The sequence below is a fragment of the Tachyglossus aculeatus genome, chromosome 9, assembly GCF_015852505.1.
Source record: "Tachyglossus aculeatus isolate mTacAcu1 chromosome 9, mTacAcu1.pri, whole genome shotgun sequence".
Lineage (NCBI taxonomy): Eukaryota > Metazoa > Chordata > Mammalia > Monotremata > Tachyglossidae > Tachyglossus > Tachyglossus aculeatus.
In genome coordinates, this window is record NC_052074.1 from 9,101,732 (window position 1) to 9,125,539 (window position 23,808).

The following is a 23,808-nucleotide window of genomic DNA, read 5'->3' on the forward strand; positions in this document are numbered from 1 at the left end:
TAAATTTCCTTACTAAGATTGAAAGAAATATGTCGTAAACAAGATCAGTCTCAATATATTACTGTAAGAAAAACTTACCCAAAGTATGTATGCTCAAAAATGTTCTTGTCCTGAAGAAATTGCATATTATCATGCCAAATCCACTGAAGAAAAAATGCTAATGTTAGATATAAGAAAAGTAATTTATTTTATTGAATTTTACAAATGTTTCTGCCCTGATTAAAAACACATCCCCTGAAAAAAAAAAGTCATTTTATGCAAATTCGGCACTGTTACCACTCTTGTCAAAAATTATATGGTGGACACTAAACATATGAAAATGTTTCCTAAAACCCACCTGATACGAGGTTGTTTTTTTCCCAAAGGATAAATTATGTTTAAATAGCTCAGTATCCTATAAGAAAAAAGATACTTGTATATCTCTGTCACTTAGTATATTTTATTATGAACTTGAAGAGGTTTTCTTTCTCTTTCTGAATACACTATATGGCATCTTAGTTTCAACCAAAGATACAGAAAAGCTTGCTACCCCTTCATTTATTTCTCTTAACTGAATCTCCAGGAATCCCTTTGCTTTTGACATATTTAAAATGTATTTTTTGACTATAAAAACTGCACTTTAGAGAAATATTTCCAAATTATATTTTTAACTATTTTAAAATATGACTCTATATCTGCTGCTGGGTTTCGAGCTTGAAGACTTTTCTCTGATACTTCCTGGAAAAACTAATTTCCAACTGGGACAGACTGAAAGAGGATTTTAACTGGTTCAAGCACTTGTTTCTGTAATTGGGCACTTCCTGGTGATGTAAAAATTCATTTGACAAAATACAGCATATGTCCTTTGCTCCATTATATTCAGAAAAAAATGAATTTTCCATTTAACCAATACAAATATAGTAAATACCTTACAGAAGCATTCCATAGAAACTCTATGGAAACCAAACTGACAGCAAATTTGGAAGAAACTGCTTTGAATAAAATTTAGACCTTATTGCTCTTCAATATGTAAAAACATTTGATTAAAATTGATGGGAATATATTACTCTATCGCAGTTAAATCATGAAATTAACTGGAAAAAAAAAAAAAGCCTGTTTTTGGTCAATCAATTAAACCTGTGCTGATTAGGGAGCAGTATCAGTAAAAGCCAGAGTCAGTTCAAAGGTTTGGAAGGCACATTGTGGTCTATAACAGAAAGTCAAATTCTCAATTGAAACGAACTAGCAACTTTAGCATTTTATGTAGATCAAGGACTCGGATTAGTGATTTCTGGGCTAGAATTACCTAAAGACCAAAGAGTCACGGCTACCAAACTTAATTTACTCAATCTGTGGCATTTATTGAGTGCTTAATGTGGCAGAGCACTCTACCAAATGCTTGGGAGCGTACAGTACAACATAATTAGCAGAAACACTCCCTGCCCATATCTAGCTTACAGCCTAGAGGGCATTTCAGTAATTTTCTCACATTATTTTGCCAAGTCCCATCTAGACAAATGAAGAATTAATTTAGAGTCACTGTTTTCAGCTACAAATGGAGTAACTAGGAATTGGATGTTCTCCCTCTCCTCCCCTTCCCCACCGCCTTACCTCCGTCCCCTCCCCATAGCACCTGTATATATGCTTGTACGTATTTATTACTCTATTTTATTTGTACATATTTATTCTATTTATTTTATTTTGTTAATATGTTTTGTTTTGTTGTCTGTCTCCCCCTTCTAGACTGCGAGCCCACTGTTGGGTAGGGACCGTCTCTATACGTTGCCAACTTGTATTTCCCAAGCGCTTAGTACAGTGCTCTGCACACAGTAAGCGCTCAATAAATACAATTGAATGAATGAATGAATGTTTCCAATCAATCAATCAATCGTATTTATTGAGTGCTTACTGTGTGCTGAGCACTGTACTAAGCGCTTGGGAAGTACAGGTTGGCAACGTATAGAGACGGTCCCTACCCAACAGTGGGCTCACAGTCTAAAAGGGGGAGACGGAGAACAAAACCAAACATACTAACAAAATAAAATAAATAGAATAGATATGTACAAGTAGAGGGCCTGGACTTTTCCACAGATCAGTGAGGACGGATGACAGGAATGTCTCCAAATGCTCTGTCATTTCAATGGCAATGGGCTGTTTCGAAGAATTAAGGTGTCACTGAGGGCAGAGCCTAGTTACCATTTTGTACACCGCTTATAGCACTGCACCATGTGCCACTGGCTACTCTATGTATCAAAATTGGAGATGATTATGGAAGTGGATCCACACATCCTGGGTAATGGGATACAGCACCTGAATTCAAATCTGCTAATCCAGTGAAGATTCTTCAGCATAAGGGTATGTCAAAAAAACAAAACAGAACTTCAGGAGGCCCTGGATCCACTTTGATTAGTATTGCAAATGTGGCCAAATGTTAACTGAAAGTAACTCAAAGACACATTACAAAGATGTGAAAAATTTGGGCACCTACAGATGCTTGACGCCAGGAGTGAAGGATTAAGACAAGAGCAACGCTCTATTGCAAAATAAAGCCTTGAGTAGTGAGGGGGAAAAATATTGCTGTTTCCTAAATGAATCACTCTTCAGGTAGATTGTTCTGGCAGACTATTAACTCCAGAAATCACTGATCAAACAGTTCAGATTTACATCTGTAGCCCAGGACTCATTTATTGAGACATTTCCTTCGAAGTGTTTCAAAATGAGTTGGGATACTTTATTATAAAGTGTACTTATGTTTTCTTTTATTCACATTTTACACTGTTATTAAAAATCAAATTAACCTGTACCTCCAGCAACTCTGACGAAACATCAAATTTGAAGTCTCTACCATTTTCTTCCTCTCGTTCCATGCGCTTATAAAACAGCATATATGCACTATGGGTCTTCAAAGAAGGAAAAAAAAAACAATTGACATAGATTTTAGCTTTCAGGTTAAAATAAAGAGGTTATTTAATTAGAAAACACACAAAAAATGGATACCTTTTCAAAGGAGAAATCCATAAATTTATCTGTAACCGAATCGTAGGTCTTGGTCTGTTAAAAAAATACTTAATTACTTTTCTTATTTGAAAACTGTCTTTTCAGTCTATAAAAAACCACGTAATATAAAGTGGCTACTAAGAAAGTTAAACTGTTAAAACGGACTGTGCTTTAATGCTGTTTAAGAGTCTTGAAAAGTTTCATTATACCCATTAATATACTGTATGACCAGCTAAATTTGCATTGCTTCCCATTTTCTACCTTATTACAATTGCCATTTGTTTCTGCTCCCTGCAGATTTTGGCTGTATCTTCTTGAATACATTAAAAAGTTTCTCCACAAATAAATCCCAGAAAAGTAACACCAATAAAAAAAAATAACAAGGACTAGCAAAATCTATTTCATTCATTTTAGGCCCATTATTTCCTGTCCTTTAGTCTATGTACATGTAAGTCAGTGTGTTGTCATGGCTGCTCCCTGATCATATGGAAATAAATCCAATTTAAACTGGAACTTTCCTTAAGACTGAACAATGTGGAGGTTGACTGTTAAGGGGGTGCCACAGAGGCTCAAGTTACTGACTGATTTTTCCTTATGCCAGCAGTATCTGTGGCAAAAACCCAAAGATTTCACCTTGTAAAATCCCCACTAAGCTACCAAACTGCTGTCTGTCCCTAGATTCGGAATCCCTTGTGGGAAGGACGGTCTTGGAATTATTTTGTATTCAGCCCAGTGAATACAAGTACAAGGCTCAGCACACAATATGCTCTCAAAAAATACTCTAATTGGAATCAGAAGTGGATTCCGTACTCCAGTTCAAAATCCAAAGGTGTAGATAAAATTATTTTTAAAAGAATCAGTCCCTTAATGGCATTTACTGAGTGCTTAATGTGCTCAGGGCACTGTACTATACTAAGCACATGCAAAAGTACAACAGAGTTGATGGACACAATGCATGCCCTCAAGGAGCTTACAGTCTATAAAGGGAGACAGACGTTAAAATAAGGAAAGAGTAAAGTATAAAGATAATCAGTACAATGCTAATAATACAGTGCTCTGCACAGAGTAAGCCCTCAATAAATACCATTGATTGAACTACACAAGTGCTGAGGGAATGGGTTGAGTATCAAAGTGCTAAAGGGTGCATAAGAAAGCATCATGGCCTAGGGGTAAGAGCACGGGCCTGGGATTCAGAAGGACCTGGGTTTTAATCCCGGCTCCATGACAGGTCTGCTGTGTGACCTTAGGCAAGTCACTTCACTTCTCTGTGCCTCAGTTAACTCAGCTGTAAAAGGGGGATTAAAACTGTGAGCGCCATGCAGGATGGGACCTGGGTCCAAACCAATTTTCCTGTATCCAGCGCAGGAATTACAACAGTGCCTGGCACATAGTAAGCACTTTACAAATGCCGTAATTATTATTACTATTGTTATTGTTGTTGTTAACTGACGCGGAGGGGAGGGTGGATAGAGGAAATGAGGTTTTAGTCAGGTAAGGCTGCTTAGAGGAGATGTGATTTTAGGAGGGTTTTGAAAGTGGGGAGAGTGGTGAACTGTTAGGTATGACATGGCCTGGTACAAAGGGCACAGGCCTAGGACTGAAAGGACCTGAGTTCTAATTCTGGCTCTGCCCGTTGTCTGCTGTGTGATCTTAAGTCACAACTTATCTGGGCCTCAGTTTCCTCATCCGTAAAATATGGATTCAATACCTGTTCTCCATCCTACTTAGTCTGTGACCCTAATGTGGGACAGGGACTGTGTCCAGCCTGATTAATTTGTTTCTACCCCAGCATTTACAACAGTGCTTGACACACAGTAAGACCTCAGCAACTGTAATAATAATAATAATAATATGTAGGTCATCATGAGGACTAGGACAGAAAAGGGAAGCGAAAAATTTGGACGGATGATAAAATTTCCACTTGAAAATTACCAGAATTAGTCTACAGTCTATATAAGGGTAATTTAAAGGCATTTCAATTCATGAGGCCCCTGACCTCTGGGAAAAGTCTCTTGGGCAGGTTTAGAGATGAGAAGGTGGAGAACTATCCACTGGCAACATCTGCAGAGTGAAGGTAGTCTGAACTGAAGGTTACTGTTTTACAAAAGGATCTACACTGAAGTTCTAGAGAGATTTCTCCTAATTCCAGAAAGAGCCATGGCCAACATCAAGGGGGTGGTGGTGTGGTGTGTGTGTGTGCATCCCCTCCGTGCTTTCGGTTTCCAAATTTCAGCTCTCCATACAGCAATTGTGTGAGGATCCTTCTGTCATATATTCTCCTCTTGTGTTCCCCGCCTTGTAGTTGTGTTAAGGTAAACAAGAGCTTCGATGTTTGGAAACCATATTCCTGAACTTCACTGTCTGTGATCTTGTCTTGCCACTCACATTCAGTCTGGCCTGTAAATACCGCTGATGTAGTTAGTGCCTGCTAGGGGGCCAGTGTTCAGAGCTGTAGAGATGGACTGCAAGCTCATTATGAGCCGGGAACTTGTCTGCTAATTCTGTTGTACTGTACTCCCCCAAGCACTTAGAATAGAGATCTGCACGTAGTAAGTACTCAATAAATACCACTGACTGACTGAATGATTGGATAACACCACATCTCTTTATACCTTTAGTGGGTCTGGAGCCTGATATCATACTGTTGCCACACTCTGCAAGCTTTCCCCAGGATCCTGGGCTGGCCTTCTTGACTCGGACTTCTTCTTTGTCTATCACTGCACTGTTGGTAAGAGTGCTGCCTGCATATCAGAATTCTGTGCCAAGGTTTGGCTCTGATGTCAATACGTATTTTTGTCTGTGTGTTCGGCTTCCCTGGCTCTGACTGATTCATGCCCTCGGTGTTCTTCAGACCTAATGTCAGTCTCTACCACCATCTGATTTAGTGAAATGCTTCAGAATCATATGCATGCCTTCCTTGGTGGGGGCCTCTACCTTATAGCTATTTGCGTATAGTAATTCTGGGATAGGAAACCATATTGCTCCTTTTAAAGTGGCCTAGGAGACCCTGCTCCCAGCTCCAAATTGGCCAGCAGGATGTGTTGGTGAAATCTTTTTTCAAGCAACTGTACTGATAAATCCACGGAGGGGAGGAAAAAGAGATAATAATAATGATGGCATTTGTTAAGTGCTTACTATGTGCCAAGCACTGTTCTAAGCACTGGGGTAGATACAAGGTAATCAGATTGTCCCTCGTGGGGCTTAGAGTCTTAATCCCCATTTTAAAGATGAGGTAACTGAGGCCCAGAGAATTTAAGTGACTTACCCCAAGTCACACAGCTGACAAGTGGCAGAGGCGGGATTAGAACCCATGACCTCCAACTCCCAAGCCTGTATTCTTTCCACTAAGCCATGATGCTTCTCCAGTTCAGATCAGGGTTTAAGATTAAAGACTAATTTTTTTGAGATGTAATGGGAAAATAAAGATTAGAGAAAAAAAGATCAGAGCCACTATCATCTGATAAAGTACGTGTAAAGTGTTTTTTTAAAGCTCACTGTCATTAAAATTCAGACCTTAAGTTGAAAATTTCATTCCCTTCTTTTTTAAAGATCATTTAATGCATCTATAGTTTTTTTTAAAATAAAACACAGGATTTAAAGACCCTTACTCTTTTAATGAAATGGTTATTTGATTGCTTATTTGATATGACTGGGTTTTGCATGGCAAATACATGCTTCTGGTTCTGCCTGATTCTATACCACAATTCAATCAGTTCCAGTGGGTTTCACTGAAGGATGCTTCAATTCCAGTGACCACCCCCTCATCTAAAAATGCAATTGAGACAGAGTTACAGGAATACCTCTGTGCTGGGCTCCAGGCTCTTAATAATAATAATAATAATAATAATAATAATAATAATAATAATAGCATTTATTAAGTGCTTACTACGTGCAAACAATGCAATGCACTTTGGGGGGGTTCAGTTAACGCCATTATTACTATGCTACTACCTGGCAAATCCAGTTTGTGCCCAAGGAAGTTGGAGATTGCAGCAAGAGAGTTAAATGTCCTTTTTTATTTATTTATTCATTCATATTGGCTTAACTTATAACAGGCTTTAAGCTGGAAGACAGAAGTCAAAGCTTCTCTTTTCAGTCTTTACTGTGAGGAGAGGCTTTAAGCTGGAAGAGAAAAGTCAAAGCTTCTCTTTCCAGTCTTTACTGGGAGGAGACATATCCAAAGGGTGGGGCTTTATAATGTTATATTGTACTTTCCTAAGCGCTTAGGACAGCACTCTGCACTCAGTAAGTGCTCAAAAAATACAACTGAATGACTTTAGGACTGGGGGACTTTTCCAAAGGTTATGTAAGGTTATTCCAGTACCCCTCAGGTCTCTGACTTCGCTAAATAGCTTCTGGTTGGAGGCCATCACGGGAAATGTGGGAAAAAATACAAGATAAAGGAGTCAGGGAAAGGTCTTATGAAACTTAAGATAGGTGCCTTGAAGGACAAAACTGGAAATTACTATCAGGTGACTATTGGAAATGAAAGGCTTTATAGTCTTCTCTTTATGTTTCTCCATCTGGGTAATAGGGATAAACTACATGACGGATGCTTCACAGATTTGTAACACTCTACTGGAAAATTTTTGATGATGCATTCTAAAAGGTCATCTGAGTGTTATTATTGTATGCATCTTAAGGCACTTTGGGATAGAACCTGAAGTGTAATCACAGCCAAAGTAACTTCCATAAATATCTTCAACTTTCTTAAATTTTGTTGCTACTTCAATAGCGAAACAGTGTGGCTTAGTGGGCCTGGGAGTCAGAGGACTTGGGTTCTAATCCCGGCTACTCCACTTATCTGCTGTGTGACCCTGGACAAGTCACTTAACCTCTCTGGGCCTTGGTTACTTCATCCGTAAAATGGGGGGAACTAAGACTTTGAGCTATGGACTGTGCCCAACTGGATTAGTTTGTATCTACCCCAGCACCTGACATGGATCAAGGGTATAGGCAAATATGATCATGGATTTTGAGATTATTAGGTGGGCTAATATCCTATGGTTTCAAATTTCAGGGACAACAGAAAACCAACTGATGAGGAGTTGTTCTCTCAAGTCCATGACCATAGTGGAGAATCTACTATGTACTGTCAATCATAATGATAAATCGGTTGGATTCCCACATAGTTGGACAGTAAATTAAGTTAAACTCTTATTAAGTGCTTAATACATATCATTTTTTTAAAAAAACTGAAGAAAATGCTATTCTCAATTACCCCCTATAACTACAATTTACCTACTGGAGTATTTAGGCATTGCTTATCAGATCAATTTCAGGGATAATTGCAGCAGTTAAAATGAAGTTAATGCTTCTCATTCAAATGTTCAGTATGCAGTACGGTAAAGTGCCTGGGAGCTCATGAAAATATATCAACCACATACTTTCTACAAGGACTTACAGTCATTTCTCCTCCAAAACATTCAGAAGCAAGTTGAGCAGAATCAAAAGGTTTTACTTCAGCATCATTAAAAAGATACCTATGAAAGAGAGAGACAGCATATAATCTTTTCAAATCTTGTGTCTATTGTCTCTTACAGAATAGGAAATGTTTAAATATCAAGACTAGCAAAACAAAACAAAACCAATCCAACTATGAACTTCTGAACAGGTCCAGCCTGGATGGCCAAAAATCTATCTCTTCCACCAAGAGAAGGCTGACACAAACTGTGAAAACTTACAACTGGTGGACAAACACCACAAAGTAGAAACTATGAATCAACACTTGGACAGAGAAATCTTTGACAGAACAAATCCACAAGTTGAGGCGGGCATATGAGCACAAAACCCTCTGATCAACTGGAGCAGCTCCTTATACAGCCTTCTCCAGTAGATTTCCACCTTCTTTATGATCATGGATTTTGAGATTATTAGGTGGGCTAATATCCTGTGGTTTCAAATTTCAGGGGCAACAGAAAACCAACTGATGGGGAGTTGTTCTCTCAAGTCCATGACCATAGTGGAGAATCTACTATGTACTGTCAATCATAATGATAAATCGAGTTGGATTCCCACATAGTTGGACAGTAAATTAAGTTCAGCTCTGTGGGCCAGCAAGGGGCATGGCAAGTACAGATAAATCCTGACAGCCTCACTAACTGAATTATACTTTTCAAATAAGGGGTGAAGTGGGACATTGTAAATTGCATGAAACCATTTTAAAGGAAACACACAACTAGCCATCCCTATTTAAAATACTTAGATAATACTTGACTTTTGAATGATGCATCAAACTAGCTTATATAGCCAAATCTTTAGAGATGAGTGATTTCAATCTGATCAACTTTATAACAACAAAAGCAGAAGATTCCTCTCCACCCGTCTAAGCATGGGAGAAAGAGAGGTAGGTAAGGAGTGGGGGCTGTGTGGAGAGGAGAAAAAAACATCCAGTGGAAATTTCTTAGCTAAAGTCTATATGTGACATCTATACTGTGGTAGTCCAACTGCCATTTCTTTCATAAATATGATAAAAATGCCCATTTTTATTGCAGGCTTACAGCCGGGATAGAAAAATCAGAGCTTCTCTTTCCACACTCTTTACTGTGAGGAAACGTGTCCAAGAAGAGAGTCACTTAATCTTGAATCAGCTTAGTGACTTCCCCAATTTCTATGTACCTTCCTTTTTGCCAGAACCCATTTTTTCTCTATAATCTTTCCCCAAGCATTAGCTAGAAAGTTGCTGGAGAATTGGAGATTTTTTTTTTTCTGGTAATAACAGATTGTTTAGATACAGGAGCCATTGTGCCAGAATTGGCTTGTACACAGGTGAACTGTGTCAGACACTGTACTACATCATCAGTTTTCCCTAACATGGGATTTTGTGAGAATGTGACTTACACATTTTTGGAGAATTAAGTGTATTTCCCATTTTTGACAGGAAAATAGCAACATCTCCAAGTTCTAAACACATTCCCCTTTAAAAAAAACCCTAATAATTACTAAGGTGGTAGAAAAGTGAGAGGAAGCTTGTAGAAGATCTAAGTGATAGGGAGGAGTGAATATATGGGCAAAGTGGGAAATATATGTGGCGGCAATAGGGAATAGAGGCTTAGGTCTAGTACCTATTGCTTCCAAAAATTGCCAAATTATGACTGTTTTCAGGAATGATGCAGACATGAATTTGAAAAATACAGCAGTAATGGTGCTTTAATAGTCATTCAAGAATTTTAGACTTTTACAATTTCTTTGCAACTCACCATTTGTTATTCTTATAAGCATGTGGATTCACTATATCTCTGATAAAGCTATAATAATGTCCACCATCTGCTGTTCCAGTATGAACTGTCACACCTATCAAGTCATATTCATAGCTCTCAGCTTCTTTGAAATGGTCGCCTTCCTCTTTAAAGCCTGGAATCATTTTAATTTAACAATGTTAGCAAATCAAAACATTAGAGTTTTAGAGTACCGGCATTCTGTGCATATTCTGACACCACACAATTGAATTATATCTTAATCAATGGTATTAACTGAGCACTTACTATGCACAGAGCACTGTACTAAGCACTGAGAATACAATGCAACAGAATTCACAGACACATTCCCCGCCCATAAGTTCACAATTTAAAATACATCAAATCTGACACACCAGAATTATAATTTTTTTATCTACCAAATTTGGTGGAATACGCCCTTTCTGCCTCTACCATACCTGTAAAATCAAAACTTTCACTATTATGTGAGTGCATATTGGTAGAAGTGGTAACAGTGGTAATATGTAATATGGTAATATTAAACTAAATGTTTGGGAAAGTATGAGTTAGAATATTTCCTGAAACTCCACAAGGAGTTTACACTCAATATCAAAAAAGGATTCCTACAAAAACAATCTATTATCATGAGGTAAATTTTATAGGGTCAACTTCAAGTGTATCTGCAATGGATACGGAATTTGATGATCACTACTACATTTTGGATAGGCCTCAATGTTCATTTTCCCAGTGATGTAAGTGGACTTACTTTATTTGATCTTTTAGGATATTCCCCCATGGACACACAAATGCACATGCCTACACATACACAACCTTTTCCCTCTCCTGCTTACCTCTTCCCCCATGCCAAGATACAGCCCAACACTCTCACCTTTTCTCTAATTGCTTCCTCAGTGTGGGAGTAACACAGAGTTTCTAAAGAGAAGAGTGAGGTAGATGCGGATTCTAATGCTGAGTATGATATAATTTTTTCCCAAATGGTTCCATTATTTTTGAAATGTACTCTGACTTTACACAAGTCCCTCATCACCCACATTATTTTCTTAAGAAACCATATTGTTTTTCAAGTGTTCAAACCATGGCCTTAGTTTTAATTATTTTCAGGAATGGAGGCAAAGCAAAAAGATCATGTACCTTCTTTTCTGTCATTTTTTCCCATAAGAAAGTCTTCTGTATAAGGTGTCATATCCAAACGTAAAGGGAATGAAAAGTGTGTGTTGACTTTTTCCTTCATCATAGTTACCATGTTAAATGTATATCTCATGGTGTTGAAACTCAAAATACGAGGCAGTTTCTTAAAACATGCCCTAAATCAAGGAAAGAGAATGTTGCGATAATTGTTAAAAATCTCTGCTTGTGGAAGTAATTTTTGCAAAAATTTACCACTATAAGTTCCTGCTATGACAATACTCAAAACTGAACTCAAGGGAAATGAAGTTACAATACATCTTATTCATTATTAACTATGCAAAATTTATGGCTCAATGTCTGATGATACTGATTTTGCTCTTTTAAAAAACTGGCTTTGAAGTGTGAAACCAGGAACTATAAAATAATTTTTCCTCATACCTTCAAGATTTTCATTCAGTACTGCATCCTCAATACATACTTGCTGGTTGAAAAAATAAAGCTAAGAGGATTCCAAAAGGAAAATTTTTCCAGTGGACATAATTTTAGTGCTCTTTTCTGAGATTCAAACACCAAGTTTTAAAATAAAAATTTCAGAGCAAAAACATACACAAATTTGCAAAAAAGAAAAGCATGGTAAATACATTTTAATGGAATTACTGATCATTCATCTTCATTGTTCTAATATAATAAACCACAGAATCATAGCGCTGGATAGGACTGGAACAAATATCTAGTTTATTAATATAAGAACCTCTATCAATTTTAACTGCTTGCTAGGCAGAGATTTAATTGGTGTTCATGTTCTATCCCCAAAATCTTCCCGAAGCTTTCCAAGTAGTCATGGACTCTAAAAAGTCCACAATGAAAGTCTGTTGGACACTAAGGTAGATAGAAGAAAATCTGCTCTGACAAAGTACTTCTCCGATATAAGGCTTAAAATTTAAATAGGAGGTATTTAATCCCCATTTTCAGATGAGGAAACCAAAGAACAGAGACCTTAAGCGACTTGTCCAAGATCATAAAACAAGCGATAGAACTGGGATTAGAACCAAAGAATAGGGAACAAGGACAGATCAAGAATATGGGAAAAAGCATGAAATGAGCTCTTGTGCTGCTACATATGGCATACAGGCAAGAGCTAGTGGGAATGATTTCCTGTTGTTCCTTTTTAAGGTAAAAAATGTTTCATAAAATTAAAAGTATGGGAAAGAAAATTTATTATATCATTTAAAGAGGCGGCTTAAAGAATAATAATAATAATAATAATATTTATGGTATTTGTTAAGTGCTTATTATGTGCCAGGCACTGTACTAAGCACTGAGATGGATACAAGCAAAGCAGACTGACCACTGTCCCACATGGGGCTAACAGTCCTAATCCCCATTTTACAGTTGAGGTAACTGAGTCACGGAGAACTGAAGCAACTTGCCCAAATTCACATAGCAGACAAGTGGCGGAGCCAGAATTAGAACCCATGATCTTCTGGCTCCCAGGCCGGTGCTCTACCCACTAAGCCATAAAATGGTTTCATACTTAACTTGGTATACATCTTATGAAAATGAAAAGGGGTTTAAGAATGAAAGAGCAAACCTGAAAGGAGGAATTTGGGCTAATTAAAGGGTCAAGCAAAACTATTCCATAAAAACTAATATTCTAGAAAAATGGAACCAGAATAGCGTTGTGGGAGTTGTCACTAATATATTTTTAAAAATCAGTAACCTTGCACAAACTACTGAAATTATATTTGAATCTTTAACTTTAGAAAGGCAAGAGAAGCAATGGCTTTCCAAAAACATACCTTTTCTCTGCTCGCACTTTTTTTCCACAATGAGAACAAGTATACATGTTGTCGCCTTCTAAAGTATCTTTGATAGTAACTTCGTCAAGAGATTCCTGTGTATAAAAGAAAGGTTTTACATCCTTGTTTAGAGGACCCATCCATGATGAGGACTTTTGTTTGGAGAAAGTCATCTTCAAAGTCAGGAAGAAAAAGAAGGAAAACTACTGATAACAACTACTACCATCATTACTTTGGTGTTTGTAAAATGCTTTCTATGTGCCGAGCTCTGTACTAAGTGCTGGGGTAACTAGTGAACTGAGGCTCGCCATTATATGGTAGTACTTTCCACGTTTATTTAAGTCTTTTGATAATCTGTTAGTATTTTGTGTTATTGAATCTAAGAAGGCTAACATTTACATTTTAATAATAATAATAATGACATTTGTTAAGTGTTTACTACGTGCAAAGCACGGTTCTAAGTGCTGGGGAAGATACAAGATGATCAGGTTGTCCCACGTGATCAATCAATCAATATCAATCATATTTATTGAGCATTAACTGATTAAGGAAAAGTTAAATGGGGTTGAGCACCAGTCCTAACATAAAAACTTAGGTGGGTTGTACCTGAGCTGAAAACCCACTACCCTTTGCCAGTAAAGGCATTCTTAATTATCCAAGTTTTTAACTTGTCCAGTTCACCTGAGCTGAGCTGGATGAATAAAGAGTACAATGATTAAAATTTCTGCGTTTAATAATCTCTGATACAGCATTACGTACATAAATATTCTTCATATCTGCCACCTGGCATCTCACAGTATAGAATTCTTCAGCAGTCTGACTGACATGCTCACAGTCCTGGGGGAAAAAAAAAGAGCAACAAAGTCAGGAATTCTTTTATAATTAGTATGTGACATTAATTCTTAAGAAAAGATGTCTGGGGAGCAGGAGCAAAAAGTCAAACACTTACTAAGGACACAACATTGTTTGTGATGACACCTCCAAACAAACTTTTCACGGTATTTTTCTGAAAATAAATGAACGGTTTCAGTAAAACAAATTGGAATAAACGAATATATTTCCAATTATCTTATCAACAATTTAACCCATTACCAGCTCTGGGGACATTTCTTCAATTTTGGTTATCAGATCAGTGAAGAATTCTGTCATATCTTTCTGTTCTCCTGTATTAAGTGGCTGCTTATCCATGGTATAGGTTTTACAGAAAGGTCTAGGATTATAGGCTTTGCATTCACTCTCCTTAAAAATGAAATAAAAAGAACAATCTTAAAAAATGCCGGCCAGTAAAGAAATATTCTGTGAATATGCACAAATGTAAGCCTAATCCAAATGTAAAATGTGCTCCTAACATTAAAAACTGTCATCTTCTTGTTGTCAGATAGTGCTCCCTGTTCTGGGTAACCTCCAATCTGGTTTTCCAAGTTCCACCAGAACTTGGTTCTGACCTTCCCAACCCCTTTGCCACCCTAGCCTGCCTCAAGGAAGCCTACTCTCACCTAAAGGAATATTCAGCTACATGATGACAAATTCAATGACATCCACCTCAAAAAGGAACAATTTCTTCCTCACTGATTTTTACTACGGAACTAAATAACAATTTTAACAAATAGGCATCTTTAGAATGATGTTTTAGGATCAGCTTGCAGTCCAACAGAATAGCTAACACCTAAGATTTGAGTCCAAACATCTTTCTGCTGTAGCACAAGTTGTTCTAAAACAATAGCTCACTTAGGATGATCTGGTTTGTTTGGTCTCTAAGAAAATTCAGAGGAAAGTCCCAAGAAAAGTTTAGCACATCAATAGTTCTAGTACATGAGTGACATCCAAACACGAAGACCTAGGTATAAGACACAGCTTTATGCAGTTCCAGTAGTTTAGCCATTTATTTGTTATCTTTAACCTGTCCACTTGAGAAAAGGCACAGTCAGTATTCCAGTTCAGGGTCTTAAAGCTTACCATTAAATATGTAAACATTTTCTGAAGCTCCAATAGAGTGGTCTTGTGCTTCATATCTTCTGAATACTAGAAAATAAAATAAGTAAAATAAACTTTTCACAAATCAACATTATAAACCGTTCCCTTGAATCTACTTTTGTGGCCAAAGCAAAATGAATATTTTTAAAACCCCTTTTTTTTTTCAGCTGAGGGATTCATAGCCTTGGTTTCTGTGCTACAAACATAATCTCACTGTTTTAGCAATGCAAGAAAAATAAATCTTCACTTCTAATTCTTCATGTTCTCGTTCAGGAATAATCATATGATGTTCTTCATCCTCAAAAACGTCACTGATGGGACAGTTCACCTATAACTGCATGTGTAGCCAAAAAAAAAAAAAAAAACAAAAACCCACCGTGCTTATCACATGTCCCCAAAGATACTGATCTTTGTTGTGCTTCTAGGATTGTTGTTTACAGTTGCTGAAGTTATTTTCATTATTGCCTCTATGTTTCAAGACAGTTTTGAAACTTCTGGTCAAAACTATTCCTTAATTACAAATGTGTATGCTGCAGTTGTTTCCCAGTTTTCAGATGAAGTGTTATTTTGTCTGAAGCTGTGTTTTATGTAGTACCCTGAAAATGTTCTCGTCACCCCGTCTCAGTTGCCCAATTTCCATCATATTGTATAGTAGCTATCTGGGTACCCTAACTGTCTTCCAATTCATTTGATCAGTGATATATACTGAGTGTTTACTGAGTGCAAAGCTCTATATTAAGAGCTTTTTAGAGCACAATACAGTTCTTAGGCATAAGCCTTGCCCTCAAGGAGCTTACAGTAAGAGTATCAAGATATGTACGTGAAGCAGTGTGAACTAATGGAAAGAACACAAGCCTGGGAATCAGAAGGACCTGGGTTTAGTCCCGGCTCTGCCAATTGCTTGCTGTGTGACTTGGGTAAGTCATTTAACTTCTCTGGGCCTCAGTTACCTCATCTGTAAAATGGAGATTAAGATTGTCTGAGCCCTATGAGGGCCCAGAACTATGTACAACATGATCATCTTGTATCTAGCCCAATGCTTTGTACAGTGCCTGGCACTAAGCGCTTACCAAATACCCTGGATTAATGAATGAGGATGGGGTGAGGATTAATACACTTGGGGGTACAGACATAAGTGAATAGGTAATGAAGAAGAGAAGAAGACTAGGGTGGGGTGGTAAGAGGCTAGTCAGGGAAGGCTCCCTGGAGGGGACAGGATGCTAGTAGGGCTTTGAATAGGGGGGAGACTGGTGATCTGTTGCATATGAGCAGGGAGGGAATTCCATGCAGAAGGGAATGTGTGAGCAAAAGGTAAATGATGAGAGATGAGACAGATGAAATTAAGACAAGGTACGTAGGCTGGTGTGGGCAGGATTACAGTGGGAAAGGAGCAAGGATAGGTAGAAAGGAGAGAGCTCAGTAAGTGCCTTAAAGCTGTTGGTGAGGAGTTTCTGTTTGATGCAGAGCTGGGTACGCAACCACTACAAGGTTTTGAGCAATGGTGAAGAAAGACATGGGCAGGACAATTTTGTTTTAGAAAAATGACCCAGACAGCAGTGAAGTATGGACTGGAAAGGGAAGGGGCTGAAAGCAGCGAAATCACCAAAGAGGCAGATGCAGTGGTTGAGGTAGGATATGACAAGTGCTTAGACTAGCATGGTGGCAGTTTAGATAGACAGAAAGGAAAATATTCTAGCGATGTTGAGAAGGTAGAACCAACTAGATTTGGCACATCCCACCCAGTGAAGACAGATAAAAATCATGCAATCTGTCAGAGGTTCATTTTCTTCTAGGATTGGACCCATTTCTTAGACACCGATCAGTCTACCTGTGACTTCTCAAAAAGATCACTATAATTCTGAGGAAGCAGATTGATGTTTGTCCTTTGAAACCAATGCCTATAAGGTTGACATTTTTCAATACACACACACACACATACATATATGTATATATATAAATAAACAACCTTCACCTCAACTTTAGGGCTTCCAAGAACCTCACAGACAAAAGGTTTGAAACTGCTGCAGCTTCATTTATGAATATAGCAATAATTAAGTGAATGATGCCCAAGACACAGCAAGTCTGGTTGCCCTTTCTTGTCTCTTTACCTCTAGGTCAAATTGATAAAATTGTCAAAGAGAGTTCCTCATTCAGACTCATTCAGAAGTCTCAAAAGGACAAAGATGCTACAGGACAGCCCAACCGCAATTTGCTTGCTTGGTAAGAAATTAACTGACAGCATGTATTTATTTGTTCTCCTTCAGCCAGACTTTGGGAAGATCTTTGGTCATGAGTAGAGGTTCCAAGTTCAGTCTATTTCATCATTTATAATAATAATAATGATGATGGCATTTGTTAAGTGCTTACTAAGTGCCAAGCACTATTCTAAGCACTGGGGTAAATACAAGGTAATCAGGTTGTCCCACATGGGGCTCATAGTCTTAATCCCTATTTTTATAGATGAGGTAACTAAGGCACAAAAGTTAAGTGACTTGCTCAGAGTCACACAGCTGACAAGTGGTGGAGCCGGGATTAGAACCCATGACATCTGACTCCCAAGCCCTTGCTCTTTCCACTAAGCCATGCTGCTTCTCAGCAGGCATGTCACTGTGCCTAGGAGTTTTGTTACTGTTCATGGTTCTGGCTACTGTGGGTGACTTCCTTATGAGCTGGGATACATCCCATGTCTTTGCACATTGAAAGGCTTTTTAATCTTCATTAGGAATGGCAATAATTATTAATATTTGATTAAGATGACCCAATAAGTCCTTAGAGAAAACTTGGAAATAGAGGGGGCTGGAGCATGCTTTGCCCATTTCTTAAATGATCACCCAACATATGTTCTTTAGTAACATTATGAAACCAGATTAATAAAAAGCAAAACACACGAAGGGCTGTTTCTTTGGATAAGTAAATGAATTCATATTGATAGGGTTGTAGTTAGCTGACACTATGAACGAATAAATGGTAAACATTAGATTATAATATGTGCAATTGGAAATGTAGGCATTCATATCATGTCAGTGCCAAACACATTTTGTATCTCTGTCCACAAAAGCCCCTTCCATCTAACCCCCACAAAAAAAAGAACTACCACCACTGTATAACAATCACCATAATCCAAATCCAGTATAAAACATCCCTACCAGACAAAAACTAAAAGCTCTCTTAATGATTTTAAAGATCGAATGAAAATGAAACAAAGGACGATTGTACCTTGGCGGTAAAGATGGCTTGTCTGGCTTCAGGAATCATATACAGCTGCTGAATTGTGGATGCCAAATAACAAGTGGCTCCAAGATTCGTTAGGCCAACAAACCTACATTCTGCTCGAACATCATCATGAGGCCAATAGTCCCATTTGTAGGGGGCATGGGATGCTGTTAAAAAACAAAAAATTACTCCAAAAACTGCAATATCAGCTCAAAATGGAATAATGTAAAACAGCCTGGCAATTTCACTGGCTAATATAATGTCTTGATTCAGTTTTCTCATGAAAACACATAAAAGAACACATTATATCACTGCAAATTTTGAAACTGACACCAAATAGCACCAGGCTCTAGAAAATTTACCTCAAAACACATAATTAAAGCTATATTTAACACCTTTTATATCCAAGAATGCAAGTGCTTTCAAAGTCATATTCAACTTCTTTCACAGCTCAGTTTCCTTCTGCCATAAAAAAAATCACCAATATATCAGCAACTAAATAAAGCTAGGTTTTTTTCTAAATGAAACGTGAGCTAAGCTAAGGCTAAAAAATACCAAATCACTCATCAGTATTTATAAAAATTGAACAGAATACACATTCTTACACTGCATATGTTGGGCCATAACCCAGTTGTGTAGAAGCCTGTAGTTCTCAACGGATCCTTTTACCATCTCTACCAACAAATCATAAGCAGCTGCTCTTGAAGAATGTGATTTGCATTTTGGCTGTTGTCGGTCTTTTAGACTTGGCAACAAAAACAGCAAATTGAAGATGTCTCTTAGAAATTCCTGTAAAATCAATTTAGTGGGTTATTTGAACAAAATAAGACTTCAATTCTGTTACAGAACATCAAGTATTATAATGAGCAGAGATTTTATTTAATTAAAAATAATCCCTTTGTTGCCTATACCTCACTTTAATTTGGAAAATTATTCTTCCTGCACTTCAAAGTGCACTTGAGGCCCGACAACACGTTTTCTAGCACACACAAATCACTTTTTATCCCACTGCCTCTGGATAACAGTGCTGGGGCTTTTGAACTTGGAAAGGAGGTGAGGGTTAGTGAAGAGGCCAAAAGAATCCGGTATTAGGGATTAGATTAGTTGCACTGTGACTGGTAAAAGCAGGAAGAACTAAAGGTGGGGGAAAGGGATTATCCTTAATTTTGAATAGATGGTTGTTTTTACATTAAAATCACTAAAAATCAAATCTGTCATAAACTCCCCTGACCAAAATCTTCCCTTTGTTTAAGAAGAGTCGTCGCTTTTAATTACAAAACTCAGGTTGACTACCGAGCACTTTCTTTGTGTCAAAGCATTGTGTTAAGAGCTAGGGAAGGTAAAAGATAATCATTTTGGACACAGTCCTTGTCCTACACGGGGCTCAGAGTCTTAAAAGGAGAAAGAACAAACATTTTATCCCCTGAGGAAACTGGGGCACAAGGGAGTTAAGCGACTTGTCCCAGGTCAGAAAGCAGTCTAACTCTCCCAGTACTGTATCGTTTTTCCACAAGCCCTCCACAGTCTTTTAGACTGTGAGCCCACTGTTGGGTAGGGACTGTCTCTATATGTTGCCAATTTGTACTTCCCAAGCGCTTAGTACAGTGCTCTGCACATAGTAAGCGCTCAATAAATACGATTGATGATGATGATCTATCCACTCCATGGCCTTCCAACCTTTTGTCACATTGCTTGCCATATGGCCTCATTATGTTATTAAAAAGTCTGTGTGACGTTTCTTGCCTACAATGGTCCCCCTTCAGCTCATTTAACAGGTTTTCTACCAGAGTAACTGCTGGCACCCACCCTCCTCAAATGAGCCACCCAAAAAAGCAGTGTTGCAGTGAGCAACTTGGACGCTGGCAAACTGACAGTGGCTAGAACACAATGTTTGGGATCCTGTCTCGAAAATGAGTCAGTATGGCTCCAAAGGGGACACTGACAAAACTGCTCAAGAAGCTGGCTGGTATGACTGTGGTAGATGCTGTTCTCACAGCCATTAACTACACTTCTAGATCTCCCTTGCCACGTCCAACGAAGCCTTATAGATATTTCTGAGTTAATTTTAGATGCATTTTACAGAGACATTAATTAACAAATGTTGAATAATCACCTGTCCTTCACGTGAAAATTTAAAGGGTGGTTTGTGCTTAATAACACTTGTGGCGAGACGAAGGAGTCCTGTAAGTCCATCATCTTCTATGTTACCATCCTGATGATCGAGGATTTCCCTGCTACAAAATAAAAATAGGCTGCCTAGTCAAGGGGTGTTCTTTACCTGTTCTCTCAATTATATAAACTGATTCTGCAAAGTAATCTTATTAATCAAACCTCCGAATACAGTCGGCCAGATGTCTCGCCAGGGCGTCTAAATCAAGCAGTGTTGTCTGAAATAGAAGAAAAAAGAAAATCAGAGTAAGGTTTACTTATTAGTAAGCTTTGCTGGATTCTTTGGCCCCAATAATAATAATAATAATAATGGCATTTATTGAGTGCTTACTATGTGCAAAGCACTGTTCTAATTGCTGGGGAGGTTACAAGGTGATCAGGTTGTCCCACGGGGAGCTCACAGTCTTAATCCCCAGTTTACAGATGGTGTAACTGAGGCACAGAGAAGTTAAGTGACTTGCCTAAAGTCACACAGCTGACATTTGGCAAAGCCAGGGTTTGAACCCATGACCTCTGACTACAAAACCCATGCTCTTTCCACTGAGCCACGCTGCTTCTCCAAAAATTAATACTGATTTGCTACACTGTAATTTTTTAAGCGCTTACTATGTGCCGGGGGCACTGTACTAAGCTCCAGGGGAGATACAAACTAATTAGGTTGGACACAGTTTATGTCCAAAATGGGGCAGTCTTAATCCCCATTTTACAGATGAGGTAACTGGGGCACAGGGAAGTGAAGTGACTTGCCCAAGGTCACACACAGCCGACAAGCGGCAGAGCCGGAACCAGAACCCAGGTCTTCCGATTCCCAGGTCCGGATTCTTTCCACTAGGCCACACTGCTTCTCAAATCTCGTTTTTTCCACTGACAGATTAAGACTAAATGCAGTATTGGTATACACTCTTCAAATGAGTGATTTTCCATGGATTCCTGAGTGGTGGATTTGATTTGCTCATTGATACCCACATCAGTCCAGGAAAAAAAAAACATTAAATATATCTACGAAGCTGGCAGGTAATGATAGGCTTTCTTCCGATTTTGCCTGTGTTTCTTGTTACAAGTTAACCCAGCAGGTCACTGGGACCAAATCTTATCGAGGCCTTACCCCCACCCAGAAGTGAGGCCAAGCTCCTAAGAGCCTGGGTAGGTTTCAGGCAGGTTTCCAAAATCCTGGAAACCTGCAGAGGTCAAGCACAGAATGAGAGGGGTTCCAGTGATTAGAGCTCGCTCTCTCCTGGATATTTCTGTACCCCAGGATAATGGGGACTAGACCCTTTTTCGGGAAAAAAAATAGTTAACAGAAAATCACAAGATCAACAAATTTATGTACACTCTGTTGTTCCTACCTGACTGGCATCTTTTACATGGATGTTATCAATCAATTTGCATAATAACCAAAAATATTCCTTACATCCAGGCCTTAACACTAGTTCTTCTTCATAATCTTCTATCTGTGAAAAGAAACACCAATTTGAATTTATTCCCAGAAGTATAAAATAACACTAAAAAAAACTCCAGTAATCTAAAAAAGTCTAGTGCTAAATCCTTATTCTCTCATTTGCCATCTCAAGGGAGAAAGAATTTCTCCTTGAGTCTCGGAGAGACAAATAATCTACTTCCACCGACCCCACACATTACTCTTGGCTAGAAGCAGAATCTAGCTCAGTAGAGTTGGCCCATGTCCTCTTACATTGCTTTTTTAACAGTGTGTTAAGGAATGGAGCCGCCAATCTTGACACCTTCGAAACTGCTGTAATCCATGACCACCAACCCAATCCCAAACAGTGCGTAGCCAACCTGCGAACCCATTCTCTCCTTAAGCAGAGAGGAAATCTGCTCAATAAAAAAGGAGAACAGCTGTCAGCCTAGGTGTCCTTTGGATTTGAAGAAGACACCATTGATACTTGAACAGGCCAACCTGGGATAAACAATCCCAGCCACATGAAAAAAACACACTTACATAAAAAAAGTCTCTATTCTAGAGGTCTTTGGAAATAAAGAATAAAATTCCTTTTACATTTTAGTCACAATGCATGTAGCTACTGGGTGAAAGTCAGATTCTTTAAAAAATATGGACTAAAATTTTTTAATACATCTGCAAGGCTCTACTGGAATGAACTACCTTTAATACTGAAAATATGGATCAAAATGCTAGCAATTTCACATCTCCAAAATTTCTCTTCTATAAAATATTGAGATTTCTAAAACAAAAAATGAAACAAGAAGAAGGGAAGAAGCTTTTCTGCATTCAATAACTAGGGCATAAACGTATCCCGGAATAGTTGGAGAAAAATCAAGCTACCTAAATATAACTTAAGTTTCCCAAAATGAAGTCTCTCCGTCTATAAATGCCTGTCCTTAGCTCTTTCACTTTGTATGGGGAAGATGTTATATGGGGAGAACAAGGATATGGTGAGAAAAGTAATTAATTTATATTCTATTAATATGCTCAACCCACGAGCGAGTCCAGAAAAAGTCTTACCCTGATGGGCTTGAGTGCCTGAGCATCCGGAAGAAATTTTAGTAACGTTGAGGCAGCCAGTAACAGAAACGATCGATTTATTGAGTCCCCTCCATCAAGCCCAGACAGAGATAACTTGTATAGCCCATTACAGGATTCATGACGGACAGCAGTCTAAAATGAAAAGCAAGTTTCAAAGAAAGCCGATCTAGCATAAAAGCAGAAACCACCTAAAATGTTACATATCAAAGTCCGTTAATAAGAAAAGGATTTGTGTTGCTGAAGTTAATGTTCTTTCTAGGTTCCCCTCCTTTCACATCCTATTTTGTCCCATAATTAAGCATGAATTCAATTCGATTATAGTAATTTGGGTGGCTGCTTTAATTAGCTCGCATTTATCTAAGCTATAAGAGGAAGAGAGCAGCCAAAATTGCATTCACATTTGTCTTACCTCTGGAATAAGAAGAGTCAGTTTTTTTAGCCAGTCTTGCAAATGATCACTGTCAGCCAGACTAGATTTCACCAAAGAGCAGCAGTGAGCCCAACTCACCAAGAGCCACATTGAATAATGGGTGACTAAAGTAAAGAAAGATAAACACAAAAATCACTTTAAGGAAAAGAGATAAATTATCTTTCATTTATACGTTAGTGTGTTAAATTATTTCTATTTTCTTTTACTTTTTTATTGGTTATTGACAAAATAACCATGTATGAAACTCACCTTCATGCCTTGACCTATGGTCAGACTGAGCTTTCAAAACTCTGTACAGGAAGAAAAATGAAGTATTTAAGTGATGAGACGAATACAGCAACAAAAGTTACTTTCAAAAAAAATCCTTTCCAAACACAAAAATGTCTGCATTGTCGTAAT

At 38.1% G+C, this 23,808-nt stretch overlaps 1 protein-coding gene across 1 annotated transcript in view; it reads right to left on the bottom strand.

Annotated features, from left to right (window-relative positions):
• The window catches only part of USP34 (ubiquitin specific peptidase 34), a 196,897-nt gene that overhangs the window by 24,870 nt on the left and 148,219 nt on the right, over positions 1-23,808 (bottom strand). Inside the window, 19 exon segments of the mRNA XM_038751121.1 lie at positions 79-143; positions 2,784-2,879; positions 2,977-3,030; positions 8,381-8,459; positions 10,176-10,329; positions 11,325-11,497; positions 13,121-13,215; positions 13,880-13,957; positions 14,070-14,126; positions 14,213-14,359; positions 15,077-15,142; positions 18,311-18,474; positions 18,913-19,096; positions 20,421-20,541; positions 20,639-20,694; positions 21,823-21,927; positions 22,959-23,111; positions 23,389-23,513; positions 23,659-23,699. Of these exon segments, the coding sequence (XP_038607049.1) occupies positions 79-143; positions 2,784-2,879; positions 2,977-3,030; positions 8,381-8,459; positions 10,176-10,329; positions 11,325-11,497; positions 13,121-13,215; positions 13,880-13,957; positions 14,070-14,126; positions 14,213-14,359; positions 15,077-15,142; positions 18,311-18,474; positions 18,913-19,096; positions 20,421-20,541; positions 20,639-20,694; positions 21,823-21,927; positions 22,959-23,111; positions 23,389-23,513; positions 23,659-23,699 (2,013 nt within the window).